We start from the raw sequence: 12,814 nt of genomic DNA on the forward strand, positions 1-12,814 counted from the left end.
TGCACCTCCTATCACGTTTAGTTGCAACTTTTAAATATTTTGTAACCTGTTTTTAAGCCAGTTCACTTTTTAAAATCTAAGTTAGATTACCACTCAGGGTTACAGAGGGATTCTAGTAAATGATGTTTGATAATAAAGGTAAAGATTTGTACATATACAGTACCTGAACATCTGAGCAACTGTTCTTAATGTCGTTATTTTCAATAAGGTGCTTGTTTTTAAAGATAAATTAGCCACTTGTGCGCTATGATAATTGTTTGATCGTCTTGTGCTGTAACTTAAGATTTTATTTTCATAAAATTGTTGGACCAGTGTTGAAATCCTCACAAAATCATCATGTAGGAGACGTATTAAGAAGTCCTTTTTGTCACTGTTTTTAAAGTGTTTCTCCTCAATTAAAGTGTTTAAAAAAAGATTTGAGACAAATAGTAATTCAGATTTAAATGACGAGGGCAGTTGAAAACACAACAATGCGCAGGAGAAAATGAACCACGTCAACAAGTTTATCCATAGCAGGTTTCAAGTTCATATTTATTTATTTCTCTCAACAGAACCCAAGTGACAATCAGAATACAGTACTGTTTTCCTCAAACATGTTTTTTCCTTTTCTTTTTTATTACGCAAAACAAGAGAACACTCAGTGCAATAAGACAGAGGACTGACAGTGCGGTGCTCTCTCTACCTTTTCACAGTGCACGTTTATACACACAAAAAGATTGTACATCATCATTATTACATTTCAAACCTTCACCCACCAACGTCATGATAGGGCAAAGTGAATGTCTTAAAACAATCATTTTTAACTTGCAACTTGCATACAGTGTAGCTTGGCACACACCCACAAACACGCACAGCTCTCTCCCTCACACACACACACACACATGCATGCTCGCGCACACACACACACACACACACGCAGGTACAACACAGAGGGCTCTCTGTATCATTGATTCTCACCAGAGAGGGGGTACTGCACTTGCACTCTCAGGGCTAGCTCAATTTTCAAACCCATACTATTTTGGCAATGTTGACATTGCATTTAAATGTGCAAAAGAGAACCAATTTCGATGATGTAAGTCGGAGGTTGAGGTAGAGGGAGAGAGCAGGGGCAGAGGGACATGTATGTAACCAGCCTGATTCAATGTGATGGAAGATGATGGGTAGTGCAGTTTGTTTTTTACAAAGCCTCAACGATTCGTAGGCCGTTGTGCAACCCCTGTCCTTTTTGACTGGGTAGAGCTGTTGCCATGTGATAGGTCCTTAAACAATTTGATCTTCTTAAAAGGTCGCCAGCCAATTGAATTGGGAACAATGTCAGAGACAACCGATTACAGATGACTGCATGTCGCACACAGCCGGTCTCCTGAGGCTTTAACCTCCCAGCCAATAAATGAAAACTTCCATGGCACAACTCACTACTCCTAACATTTTCAAAAAAATATATAAGCATAATCTTGAAAGTTATTTCTTAAGCAAGTGCATATGGCTATTATAATCTGCAGTAAAATTAAGAATCTTCTAAAAGCTCAGGTGTTGATTGTACGGGCTGGTCGTTGGCATCAAGTATCTACACTGTCACGGTGCTCGCAGTGTGCATGGCAATGTAAGGGTGCTGGTACTCGCCAGCTATTGCCACTAACCCCATTTTAAATAACCAACTACCCAAAGTGCAACCACACCCATATCTCGCTTTTACAGGCTTTGGCTGGTCTTGGAAATTATACTGTTAATAATGTACGTTCTAATTTACTACCTCCCCAACCCACCCTCATAGTGTATCTTTGAATACAGCAGAAACATTTCTCACTTTCTCCGTCCTCTACAACATGCCAGCCAACAGGTTTCCCCATAAAAACGATTCGACCGCTTCGAAAGGCTTTGACGTAGTGACTACACAGTTTCTTACTGTAATATACAAACTGAAGCACACAAAGTTTCCTGTTTCTGTTCTAGGACCGACTGTTGTACATTCTAGAACATACTGGACCAGGCATGGAGAACCCTGGAATCTAAAGCACGTTGACGTTAACTCCTCAACTTACAATACAACAGTGAAAATGTAAAGTATATATAGACAGAATTGAATAGTCCATTCATTTTAGTGCTTTGGAGCACAGAGAGAGAGAAAAAAAAAAAGAGTTGGGCATAAGAAAATTATGCTACTACAGTACAAGTATTGATAGATTATGCTTTCAAATGTAAAATAACCTAAACAAAAATAACATAAAAACAAATATTAGATTGCATCTACATCTACTATACATAATTTAAGCTGCTTTTTGATCCCCATCATCTCATTTAGAAAATATCTATTCATCATCAAATATCTACTCTACTAATTATATTACAAGAGTCCAGTCACAGGAAATAGAAAAATATCAAATATCACCAGTGATGATAAGAAAACATGACAACCTGAACAAGCAGAAATATTGCTGTGGTAACCACCATTGTCCTTTGACATCAGCGAGTATCATCCCTCCGGTCCTCTGAGCGGCTGCCCTGAAGCCCCTGATGTTGCAGGGAAAGAATCAGTACAACCCGGCAGGGAGAGGGAGTGGGTAATTGTGGGTTGTGTGGCAGGGAGGTCTAGAGTTTCTTGTTAATTTCAGATGGCTGTGTCCCAGAATACAGTCGTCTGTGTGGGGTAAGGGGGAGGACGGATCTTCTTGGTCCCGCTGCTTTTCCCCCAGCCTGGGAGGACAGATGCGCTTTCCTGCTTGCACTGACTTCGCTCCTGGTGCCTGTCCTCGTTCCTGTCCAGAGGAGGAGGAAGAGGAGGAGGAGGCTTCTCCAGAGATCTCTGCAGGTGTGGATGCTGTCTGGAGCGGATCTCCATGCAGAGGGTGCGCTTCCTCTCGATCTGCTCCAGCATGGTGGTGTCTCCGCATATCCACGGCATCTGGGGCATCTGAGGGACGGAGTCAAAGTATCAAGTGAAATGAATTCGGATTACCTTCAGAATTATTTATAACTCTTAAATCCCCTAAAAACCTGGTTTCCGGGCTTAAGTGTTCCACCATAATGTTATAATCACGACAGAATAAACAACAACACAAGTACAACAACAACAACAACAAAAAGGTTATTATTTACTGAGAGTTTAACACTCAAAAAGGATTTGGCTCTGTGTGCGGATGTGGTTTAATCAGATTTGACTGACTGTAACCAAACAGCTCATCGGCTGCCATTAGCTTTGACGGGTAAAATAGCAAACCCATTAGTCTAGTATCAGTTCTAAGCAAAAACATGGAGAGAAGTCTTACTGAGCAAATTAAATATTATTTCAGCAAAGAATCATGCCGACTAAATCTCTGCATGCCTGTGAACTGGTTCACTCCAGCAGCACAACTTTTGTTTATAATAATAGACAACATTCAAAAATCTTAATTGCTAAATGCAAGTGTTTTGGGCTCTGGCAATGAGTTCACTACAATAGTTATCTCTGACAGATATGAAATCTGCCAACGAGACAATTGCCTTGGTCCACTTCTCTGTCTTTTATTAGTTTAACAAATCCTCAGTTGTAATCTATGCAGACGATTCTCCTATGTATGCAACAAATGTAAAGAATTAAACATGAGAAGGCAAACTGATTTCCAACCGTGTCAGTGACAGTAATTAGATTTTAGTAAACTATATATAAGAAATTAGAAAAACTCAATCAGATCAAGTGACTGGAAATAACACTGGACCACTATCTTTCTTGGTTTCACCATATTGACAATATCAAAAAAGAAAATGGCAGAAGACATAGCTGTTGCCAAGATGTATTTCGTTCGAGTCTTTTATTCAATAAAAGTGGATTATTCATTATCTCATTTGGAGCATCGTTAAGTTATTTCATCTGCTGCTAAAAGGAAAGACCTCAACAAACTCCAGCTAGTCCAGGTTGCCAACCAGGCCAACAAGGTGTACCAGGTGAGTTTTCAGATGTTTCTACTTCACTACTGAAATGCACAAAGCATTGTTGTGGTTTCCGGTAAAAGTTAAACTTCAATATGGTTTACTTGCATTTACTAAGAATTACCAGGTAAACCCAATTCATTCCCTCAACATCTGTGACATACAGATAAAATACAAAATGATCCCACACCTTTCTCAAGCAACTGCAATTTCAGTTATTTTCATCATCAGAATGAAACAAACTTCATGTTAAAGAATTAGCTTTGCATCCCCACATTTTAAGAAACACGTAAAAATATGTTTAAACTCTACTTTATGACCGGACATGCTCAGAGCAGCTTGGTCTACTGCTGTTTCTGGGTTTGTTGTGAATGTTTATGCTGCCAGTGCTCTTAGTTTCTGTTTAAGGCGAGGCTCGATTGATATATTTTAACCTCAGGAAGATGCAGACAGTGGCAGAAGTTTGATCGTTTTTTGTTTTTTAAATCTAGGTGACCACTTTTTCTAAATAACTCTCATCCAATTCAAATCGGTGAGAAAAGCAAAGAAAAAGGCTCATAAAAATACTAAAAACTGTACCAACTTAGATTCACTTAACTTGTACTGCATAAACCTGTTTCACTGATTGAGAAGTGAGTTTTGAGGGACCGTAAGAAGCTAAAATTATAAGAAAAGAAAAAGAAAAAATAACCAAATCTGCATACCTGGCTTTGATGTGTCTCTGCTGCTCTCCTTTGTGGAGTTCCCATTGGGGAAGGATTAGCAGTCATGGAAGGTGAGCGGCCATACTTGGATGCTGTTTTCACATCTACAAATGAATAACAATCATGTTTAATCACATGTCAAATAACTGGTTACATACAGCTGGATGAGTTTTACTGCAACATATGCTGTGTCTGTTATGTCAGATTTCTAATTCTCTTTGAAAAGGAAGTCTTAATCCTCACCGTTTCCTGTTCCCACGGTCATCGGTGGGCTGCCTGACGACCTCCCGTGGTGAGTAGGTGTTGTTGTTGATGAGTGCTGCCCTGACATTGTGCTGCCATTCCTCTCTTGTGCTTTTGACTGGTCCACGTTGTAATTTGCTCTGTTGTCTCGTCGGGGCGTGCCATCCGATCTGTACCCTCGTTCCTTATTGTCACACCTGTACTCCATTGCAGAAGGGCTCTTGGTGCTCTTGACGTCGTAATGATGCTGCTCCGAGCCGTTCAGACTTCTGTCTTTGCTGTCCCGCCTCACTTCAAGGCCAGTTCTGCTCAAGTCCTTACTGTCCTGTCTGGGTAAAGGAGGAGGAGGCGGATCTCCTCCATTGTGGCAGCTCCGATCTCTCCCCTCATACTTGGATTCAGAACTGGACCCAACCCTGTCCCTGCTGCTTCTGGATGTTTCTTGCCGGGGGAGGATCTCAGGTGGCTGGTCTATTCTACCTTCATGTCTATGCTCCATGTCGTTCCTTTCTCTCTCTTTGCTCTCCTGACGGGGTAACAAATCAGGACGATGGTCTTTGCTATCGTGCTTATATTCTGGTCCAGTTCTAGCCCTGTCTTTGCTCTCTTGTCGGGGAACAAGCTCAGGCGGCCTGTCTCTGCTTTCGTGCTTTGAGTCCACGCCGTTCCTGGCTCGCTCTTTGCTATCCTGCCGGGGTAAGAGCTCAGGCGGCTGATCCAACAGTCTCTCTCTGCTTTCATGTCTATAGTCTACACCGTTCCTTGCCCTTTCCTTGCTATCTTGTCTCGGTAACAGCTCAGGCGGCTGATCTATCAGTCTGTCTTTGCTGTCCTGTCTCAGCAAAGACTCCATTCCATGTCCCCCGCTGCGATCTTTGCTGTCCCTCCTTGGCAGAAGGTCACCGTTGCTAATCCCTCTGTCCTTGGAGTCTCTTCTTATCAGAGGGACGGGCTCTAGGGAGCTGCAGCCCCTGTCTTTGGAGTCCCGTCTCACAGGGATGGGTTCCACACTGCTGCAGCCCTGGTCCCTGCTGTCCCTGCGAACAGGTGGTGTATCTACACTGCTACAAGTGCGGTCTTTACTGTTGCGTCTGTGCGATGGAGGTTCCACATTGTTGCTCCCCCTATCTTTGTCTTTGTCTTTGTCTCTGTCTTTGTCTCTGTCTCTTCGATGAGAGGACTCTTTGCTGTGGCGCTCCTTGGACTCCCGCTTGGACTCCTTGCTGTGACTGTGCCGCTCCTTGCCCTCTCGCTTGGACTCGCTGTGCGACTTGCTTTTGGACTCAGCTGCAAAAGAAAAGGGGAAAAATAATCAGGCCGCATATAAAATCTGCTCCTAACAAAAAACATATTCAGTTTTGGTGGTAATTATCAAAATGAACTGGATCAACTGCTAGCTAAAAACTGGTGGAGCAAATAATCAGTGTTATATTATAGTGTATTAACTCATAGTGCTGCTTTGCGCTGCAATGCCACGGCATGTCCTCTAGGTGTCACTCACAGCACACTAACGTAGCAGCGATAAAACCGAGGGCTGGATGAATCAATACATATGTGTTGCCAGGGCGCTCTTTTAATCGTGGTAGAGAATAACACAAATGATCGATAGCTGTTTTAAAATTCAGTTAAATTGAACTTCCTGCTTCATTATTTAAACAGCTCTTTTACCTTAAAATCTACACTTGGGCAACTGTACAAGAATAATGCACGGCAGCAATATAAAGAAATCATGGTTACCAGTACAACACACATCTTTTAACACTTAAGAGTGTATTTGTGTTAAACTTTTTCTAGTTTCTTAATGCACATCTACATTGTGTGTTCTAACAGTGCTTTAACACACATACATAAAATAGTCCCGCTCGTGTGCGTTAGAAATGCTAATAGCAACCCTTATGTATGTCACTGATTCATAGCTCAACAAAGACATTATAGAACAACACTGCTTGAATAAAAAATACATACATGATTGATTTCCACATAGGCCTCGCCTCTATATGGTGCTCTATATGAGCTTTAACCTACAGCACCGTGCACAAGCTTCCCCTGTCATGCCCACATGTGTCATACATTCCATTTCAGAGTGTGCGTATGCATTCATGTGTGCATGTGTATGGGAGTGAGTGTGGTGATTAACCGGCTGGTAAGTGGGTCAGGCTAGCTGTTGCTGCCTCTATTGCCTCAGAAAGGGAAAGAAAAACACGTAACCTCCATTCCTCCATAACCTCCACGCTCATTACACCACGTATGCTTATAGGCGGTCACAGAGCAACACACACAACCTGTTAGTGCTTGTTAGCCCCACATGTACACAGGTGTTAAAGCTGGAGAGTAAATAATTTAAAAAGACCTGCTAGTTCAGCCCACTCCTGATGCACAGGTAACATATGCAAACTGTTTGCAAAACATGTGGGGCTACAGAACAAAAAAGGGGGCTGTCACAGGGAATTCCTGGCACCTAAATGTAACACAAGACTCTCTAACAATCACCTCATCGTGGTCGGTAATTTAAAATATATATTAGGACAATGCATAGAAACCCCAGGATTAAACAGGACGTGCATCATGTCTGCACATGTGTACACCAGCTTAAAGATTTATATCTCACTACAGTCAAAATGGCAAGAAATCATACATTCTCTCAGCTTCCACTATCCCCATCTGCACAGCTGCTCCTGCTGCCTGATTGGCTTAATCATGAGTAAAGTACGTGCTGATTGGACAGAAAAGAGATCCTCTGATCAGGTGTAGATTTGAGTTCAGAGGCACAGCTATTCCTATCAGGAGCTCATTGCTTCATTGTAGACCGGCGTGCCCTGAGCTGTGATTGGCTGCGTTACCCACGGGGAGGGAATCTGCAAATAAGAAACAGGGATTTCTCCTCCTGCCACTGTTGCTATGTTGTAGTTGCTAAGAGCACTGAGTAAGGATGGATGTATGGATTCTTTGTAGTTCTTTTATGATTTATGATTTATGTACGAATGCTCTTGAGTAAATCTCAGTTTTGAAGAATTCAAATGAAGAAAAAAAAATAAAAATCTTTCAGATGGTAGAGCTGAGGTCTGAAGAGGAACGTAACGTAGGAGGTAAATGTCAACACCGCATGTCAAAGCCCACCATAAATCATCAGATACTCCACAATAATTTATTACTGACCTTTTTCAAAATTTAAAATACATCCCTCGACATAAACTACACTGTCCATCATGCATTTATGAAGCAGCCTTATGCTTATTTAGTTTGATTTTATGCCTGCAGCCATATGTTTTTTATTGATTAATATTAAGTATGTTAGATTTAAAATATTCAAGCTTAACAGGGCTACTCCGACACAAAAACAATAATTGTTTTATGCATGAGAACAAGAATGTCAATTTGTGATTCACCATATGACATAAGTGATTTACGGTTTTCATGTATTTTGGTTGGTTTGTTTTGTAAACTAAGCAGTTCTTGCAGCCATCAGTAGATTTTGTTTTCTATCACAGCTGCATTCGTTTTGGCAGCGTCTTCACTGTGGCATGAATATCTGTATTTAAATATGATGTTTACATATTTAAAAGTAATGCTGCCTGATGGCCTAATGCCATGAGTAGGTTTGAGGGACCTGCTGTCCGCTTTAGTCTCTAATCCCCTCAGATTAAATCATACGATCTGTATCAGACTTGGCTTGGCGGGCCTAGATTAAACAAATGGAAGGTTGCAGAGAGTACTGCAAACACGCTACTGTAAAAGCGATGCATTCTATGCACAGCCTCCTAAATTAGCAGGGTTAAACTCATTAACCCAAAATAAGGATGAATTACACTATAACTGATTAGGGAACTAAAGACTGTGTATTTGTGTTTGCTCCAGGGTTTTCTGCAGTCAATGCATTTACACACTGAAACTGTCAGCATCGTTCATAGACACACTGCAAGGTTACTCCTGCTTTTCAGTTTGTTATTCTGAGATTTTACAGCTCATTTCTGGTGTTGCTTTCTCAGTAACTCTCTTAACTCTCTCTGGCACTCTTATGAAATCAAGTTATGTACAGTACTTAAAGGGTAAGATTGATCGATGGTGATGCAGTTACAAGCCATCTACACCCTCAAGCAATCAAAGAGATGCATTTCTCACATTTCCTTCTCTTGGGGAAATGTGAGGATAATGGTTTGTGCCCTTTGTTTCTCTATATCCCACAATGTTAAGACGACTGTGTGAAATGACTCACTCTCTCCAGGCTCTTTAGACTTCCTGCCACTGGTGTTTTTCTTCATCATATTCCTGCCTGCGGTGAACAGGTTGGTTAGTTCATCAAGTGGGCTGGTGGGTGTTCGCGAACGGCCCGTCGACACGTTCTGCATAGAGCCATGGAGTCGTCCTACGCCGTCTTGAGGTGGCGAGCCTTTGCCGTGAGGCGTGGCGGATGCGCTCCGCGGCAGACCACCAGGGAATGGCATTGGAGCATCGAAGGGAGGTGTACGCATGAGGCTCAGAGGAGTGAGGCAGCGGCCCATGCTGACCGGCGACGGGCAAGCCGAGTGGCTTCGCTGATAGGAGGATGATGATGAAGATTTGTAGAGGGTGCAGGGTAGAGGAGGTGCAGAGGAGCGTCCAGAGACAGTGAGCGTTGGGGTGGCAGTGAGCTCCCTACGGATATGTGCAGAGGAGGGCGGCTCGGTGGAAGAGGTGGGGGATTTGCTGTAGGACTGGTTCTCCAGCATGGGCAGTTTGGCTACATCTAAAGGGGTGAGGGGAGACTCGTCTGAGTTGGGCGAACACTGGGCTGGTGCTGGTGGGAACACCAACAGTGGAGGTCGATGGGTGAGTAGATTGGGGAACGGGGCAGGAATGTCGCAGAGGGGAATGTTTCGAGGTGTGGAGCAGCGACTGAGGGGCTCGGGGTCGTAGGGTGCCGGGGTGGGGCATGCAGAACGACATCCCACAGGGTCAGTGCGGTACTCCATATCGTCCAGAGCAGGGTACTTCATCTCCTCGTAAACGGACTCTCCCGGCTCCTCATCCTCACTCTTCAAGGGCTCTCTTGTTCCAACATCAATCCCGCCCATTTCTATATAGACAGGCTCATCTTCACAGTCGTCTGTAGGGCTCTCATCACTCTGTGGAGGCGAGGGGTTGCGTTCGCAAGGGGAAGTGACGTGGTGGAGAGGTTTGGAAGGGCACACCCCGCTGCCTCCATGGCTCTTAATGTAGGACTCATCAAAGGAAACACTCAGTTGTGTGTTGGGGTTCCTCTTGGGTTTGGGTGGCGGCACCCTCCTGCAGTCCTCGCTGCATCCTTGAGCTGCTAAAAAACACAGAGAAACAGAGTCTGTGCATTAACTGACTGGACAAATTCATATTCACATACACTGCCTCCTCCTAGCACGACCTATCATAATTCATTTTCTAGTTCATTCATATGCTGATGCTTACGCCTAATGATATGTCATTCTGACATCTAATTTTGTTGTGGTATGAGATATGATATGACACAAAGCCTATTTCGGCTCTGTGAGTCAGTTGTAGGTCAACGTGTATTGCTGAGAGCAATATCTTGAGTCATATATGTGGGAATAGTTGATGCTTATGCATGTTTCTAGGTCACATATATGGCAGTGGAGTAATATGTGAGTATAGTATCTGGGTCACACACACTGTGGAGCTTCTTTTTCATCGTGATGACGTAGCATTGCAGTGTGAATCTCTTTAGATGTGGTGCAGTGAGGCTTTGATACAGTGTTCTCATTGCCTACATTCACTGTACATTACAGTATGGTCCCAATGCTGGTGTACTGACAGCAGCCAGCGCTCTATACTACTGATTGGCTTACAGTCGATTTCTAGGTCAAACCCTGAGATGTTCGGATAGGAGTGTCCTTTTCTCTGACAGGCAGTGGGAGATAAGTGTAGTTAAGAGCTGGACCATGTCTGAAATTTTCAAACTGCAGATTTTACACCTTTAATAATTCAGATGCCAGATGGCCTGGACACATGCATGCTTCCCGTAACTGAATGACTCACCACCATCACTACACGCGTGCACGCGCACATACGCGCGCCGCACATGCCTACACATTCGGATGAGGGAAATTAGGACACACTTTGCAGGGCACAATCTCTCAACCTATGAAGTCAGTATTTCCAGAAATTAAAGTCTAACTTGGTAGATGTTTGCCCCCCTCTCCTGTCTGAATGTACAGCTATGCAGAATGTGTTGCAGAGTATTTGACACATTGTTATTGAGATTTTTTTTTTCTTCTTAAGCTTAGAAAATTGTAAGAGAATGATCGCATGGGTGAAACAAAAGTCAAGACAAAAAAAAATCTGATCAGAACATTTAATACTATTTTGCACTGGTATTCAGAATTAGTCATGCTGATGTCAAATATGCTAATCTGAACTGAAGGTACACAGGTCTTTTGATGTGACGTCTTCTCCTCATTACTACTTCTTAATCAGGTGCTAAGAGAAGATTTGTTTCGGCCCAAATGTGCTCGTGTTTAATTTGATTTGTATGACAATTACATACTTGTGTACTCTTTCTTTTTTCTGTGAGAACATGCATACATGTGAAAATATACGTACAATAATGTGCACATAATAATGTACTTGTGCGTCTTTTCCACAACTGCAAAAATACATTACTACAGGGGAAGGTTTGAATGGCGGATGCTGAAATCTGCTTTCAGCACTGATGATGAATCCATGGATTCAAACATCACTGACTCCCTGTCCATGATGCACTGGGCTTCTCTCCTCTCCTCTCCTCTCCTCTCCTCTCTCTATTGCTCCCTCTTTCCCCCCCTCCCCTGTAGCGGATGTGTTTACCCGCAGCACCCTCCCCCTCCCTCTCCTCCTGGGGAAACGAATCTAGGTCAATCGCTCCTCCTGAATGAATTCTACTCTGACAAGCTCCTCCCCTTCCCACTAAAGCGCCAGCTACAGAGCACGCAACCCTCCCCTCAGCCAGGGACACCCCCACACTCTGACTCTGATTGGCTCCGAAACCTCAGACTGCAGCATCTCTGGAGCCCCATTGGCTCGGGCTGCTCAGTGATGCTGTGATTGGCTGGGCTGCAGGGGGTCTTGTTTCTGTGGGATGGTTGCCGTGGTGCCCAGGAAGATCTGTGTGCACATAGAGAGATCCCCACCAATCTGAGCCAGGCTGGGCGACTCCCTAAACATCACGCTGGCATCCAAACTGAAATGGAGTCAAAGCTTCCTGCAACCTCTAAATCTTCTTTGCTCTCATAGCTACCTGAGTCCAAGATTATATTTGTACTATTAATATCATTTTAAGTTTGCAGAACACATGTACTGTGATTGTTTTTTTTTACCTAAGAAAATAATGGAATTTTTTTAAATTTGTTGTAAGAGCAACTGTGTTTATGTGAGATGAGGCAATAAAGCTCAATAAAGTATCTTATTCATTAAAGCTATTCTTGCACGAAACAAGGCATATCTAAAAATCTGTTTTGCACATGCAGTGTAATAACTGTACAGACACTTCTTCCTTCTTTATGCGCAGTAAGGACAGCTGTGATAACTGTGACTGATAATATGTCTATAGACAGCACAGTATTGTGATCCATCTGCTGAGCTGCACTCTACTGTACAGAGTAAAAGATGGTGTGCATAAATACATAAACACCTGATGATTATATGCACAAGCATGCTGTTATACATACACACATGCTGTTATTCTATTTTACATTATTGTATATATATATATATTTAACATGAACCAGAGCTCTTCTTTCTTTAGACTACTGCATTTTTTACATATAAAAATTTGCCAAGGCCATAAAATGTAGCTATTATGAACTACTGAATGATAAAGGAGGGTATTTTATCAAAAGGGATATTTAAAAAGGCACAAATAATGTACCAGTCATTCATATGCATGTGAATACTTTGACCTCTAGTTCACCACATCGATGTACAACTCTGGATCACATACTACCTGATTTAATCCA

The 12,814-nt window shown here is 42.8% G+C and overlaps 2 protein-coding genes across 2 annotated transcripts in view; both read right to left on the reverse strand.

The window, feature by feature from the left end:
- Positions 1 to 2,452: 2,452 nt before the first annotated feature.
- Positions 2,453 to 4,662, reverse strand: LOC103359184 (neuronal tyrosine-phosphorylated phosphoinositide-3-kinase adapter 1-like). Its single transcript, XM_008284415.1, has 2 exons — positions 4,611 to 4,662; positions 2,453 to 2,911 (listed from the first exon to the last, which is right to left on the reverse strand). Exons 1-2 carry the CDS (start codon positions 4,653 to 4,655, stop codon positions 2,609 to 2,611), a joined length of 348 nt encoding a protein of 115 aa, XP_008282637.1. The 5' UTR covers positions 4,656 to 4,662; the 3' UTR covers positions 2,453 to 2,608.
- A 180-nt stretch (positions 4,663 to 4,842) lies between these two features.
- Positions 4,843 to 12,814, reverse strand: part of LOC103359193 (neuronal tyrosine-phosphorylated phosphoinositide-3-kinase adapter 2-like) — a 19,698-nt gene continuing 11,726 nt past the window's right edge. The window contains exons 3-5 of the mRNA XM_008284424.1: positions 11,823 to 11,837; positions 9,067 to 10,134; positions 4,843 to 6,140 (exon numbers count right to left, since the gene is read on the reverse strand). Coding sequence (XP_008282646.1) covers positions 4,843 to 6,140; positions 9,067 to 10,134; positions 11,823 to 11,837 — 2,381 coding nt within the window. The remainder of the gene's footprint in view (positions 6,141 to 9,066; positions 10,135 to 11,822; positions 11,838 to 12,814) is intronic.

The sequence above is a fragment of the Stegastes partitus genome, unplaced genomic scaffold, assembly GCF_000690725.1.
Source record: "Stegastes partitus isolate 25-593 unplaced genomic scaffold, Stegastes_partitus-1.0.2 Scaffold358, whole genome shotgun sequence".
NCBI classification, from domain to species: Eukaryota; Metazoa; Chordata; class Actinopteri; family Pomacentridae; genus Stegastes; species Stegastes partitus.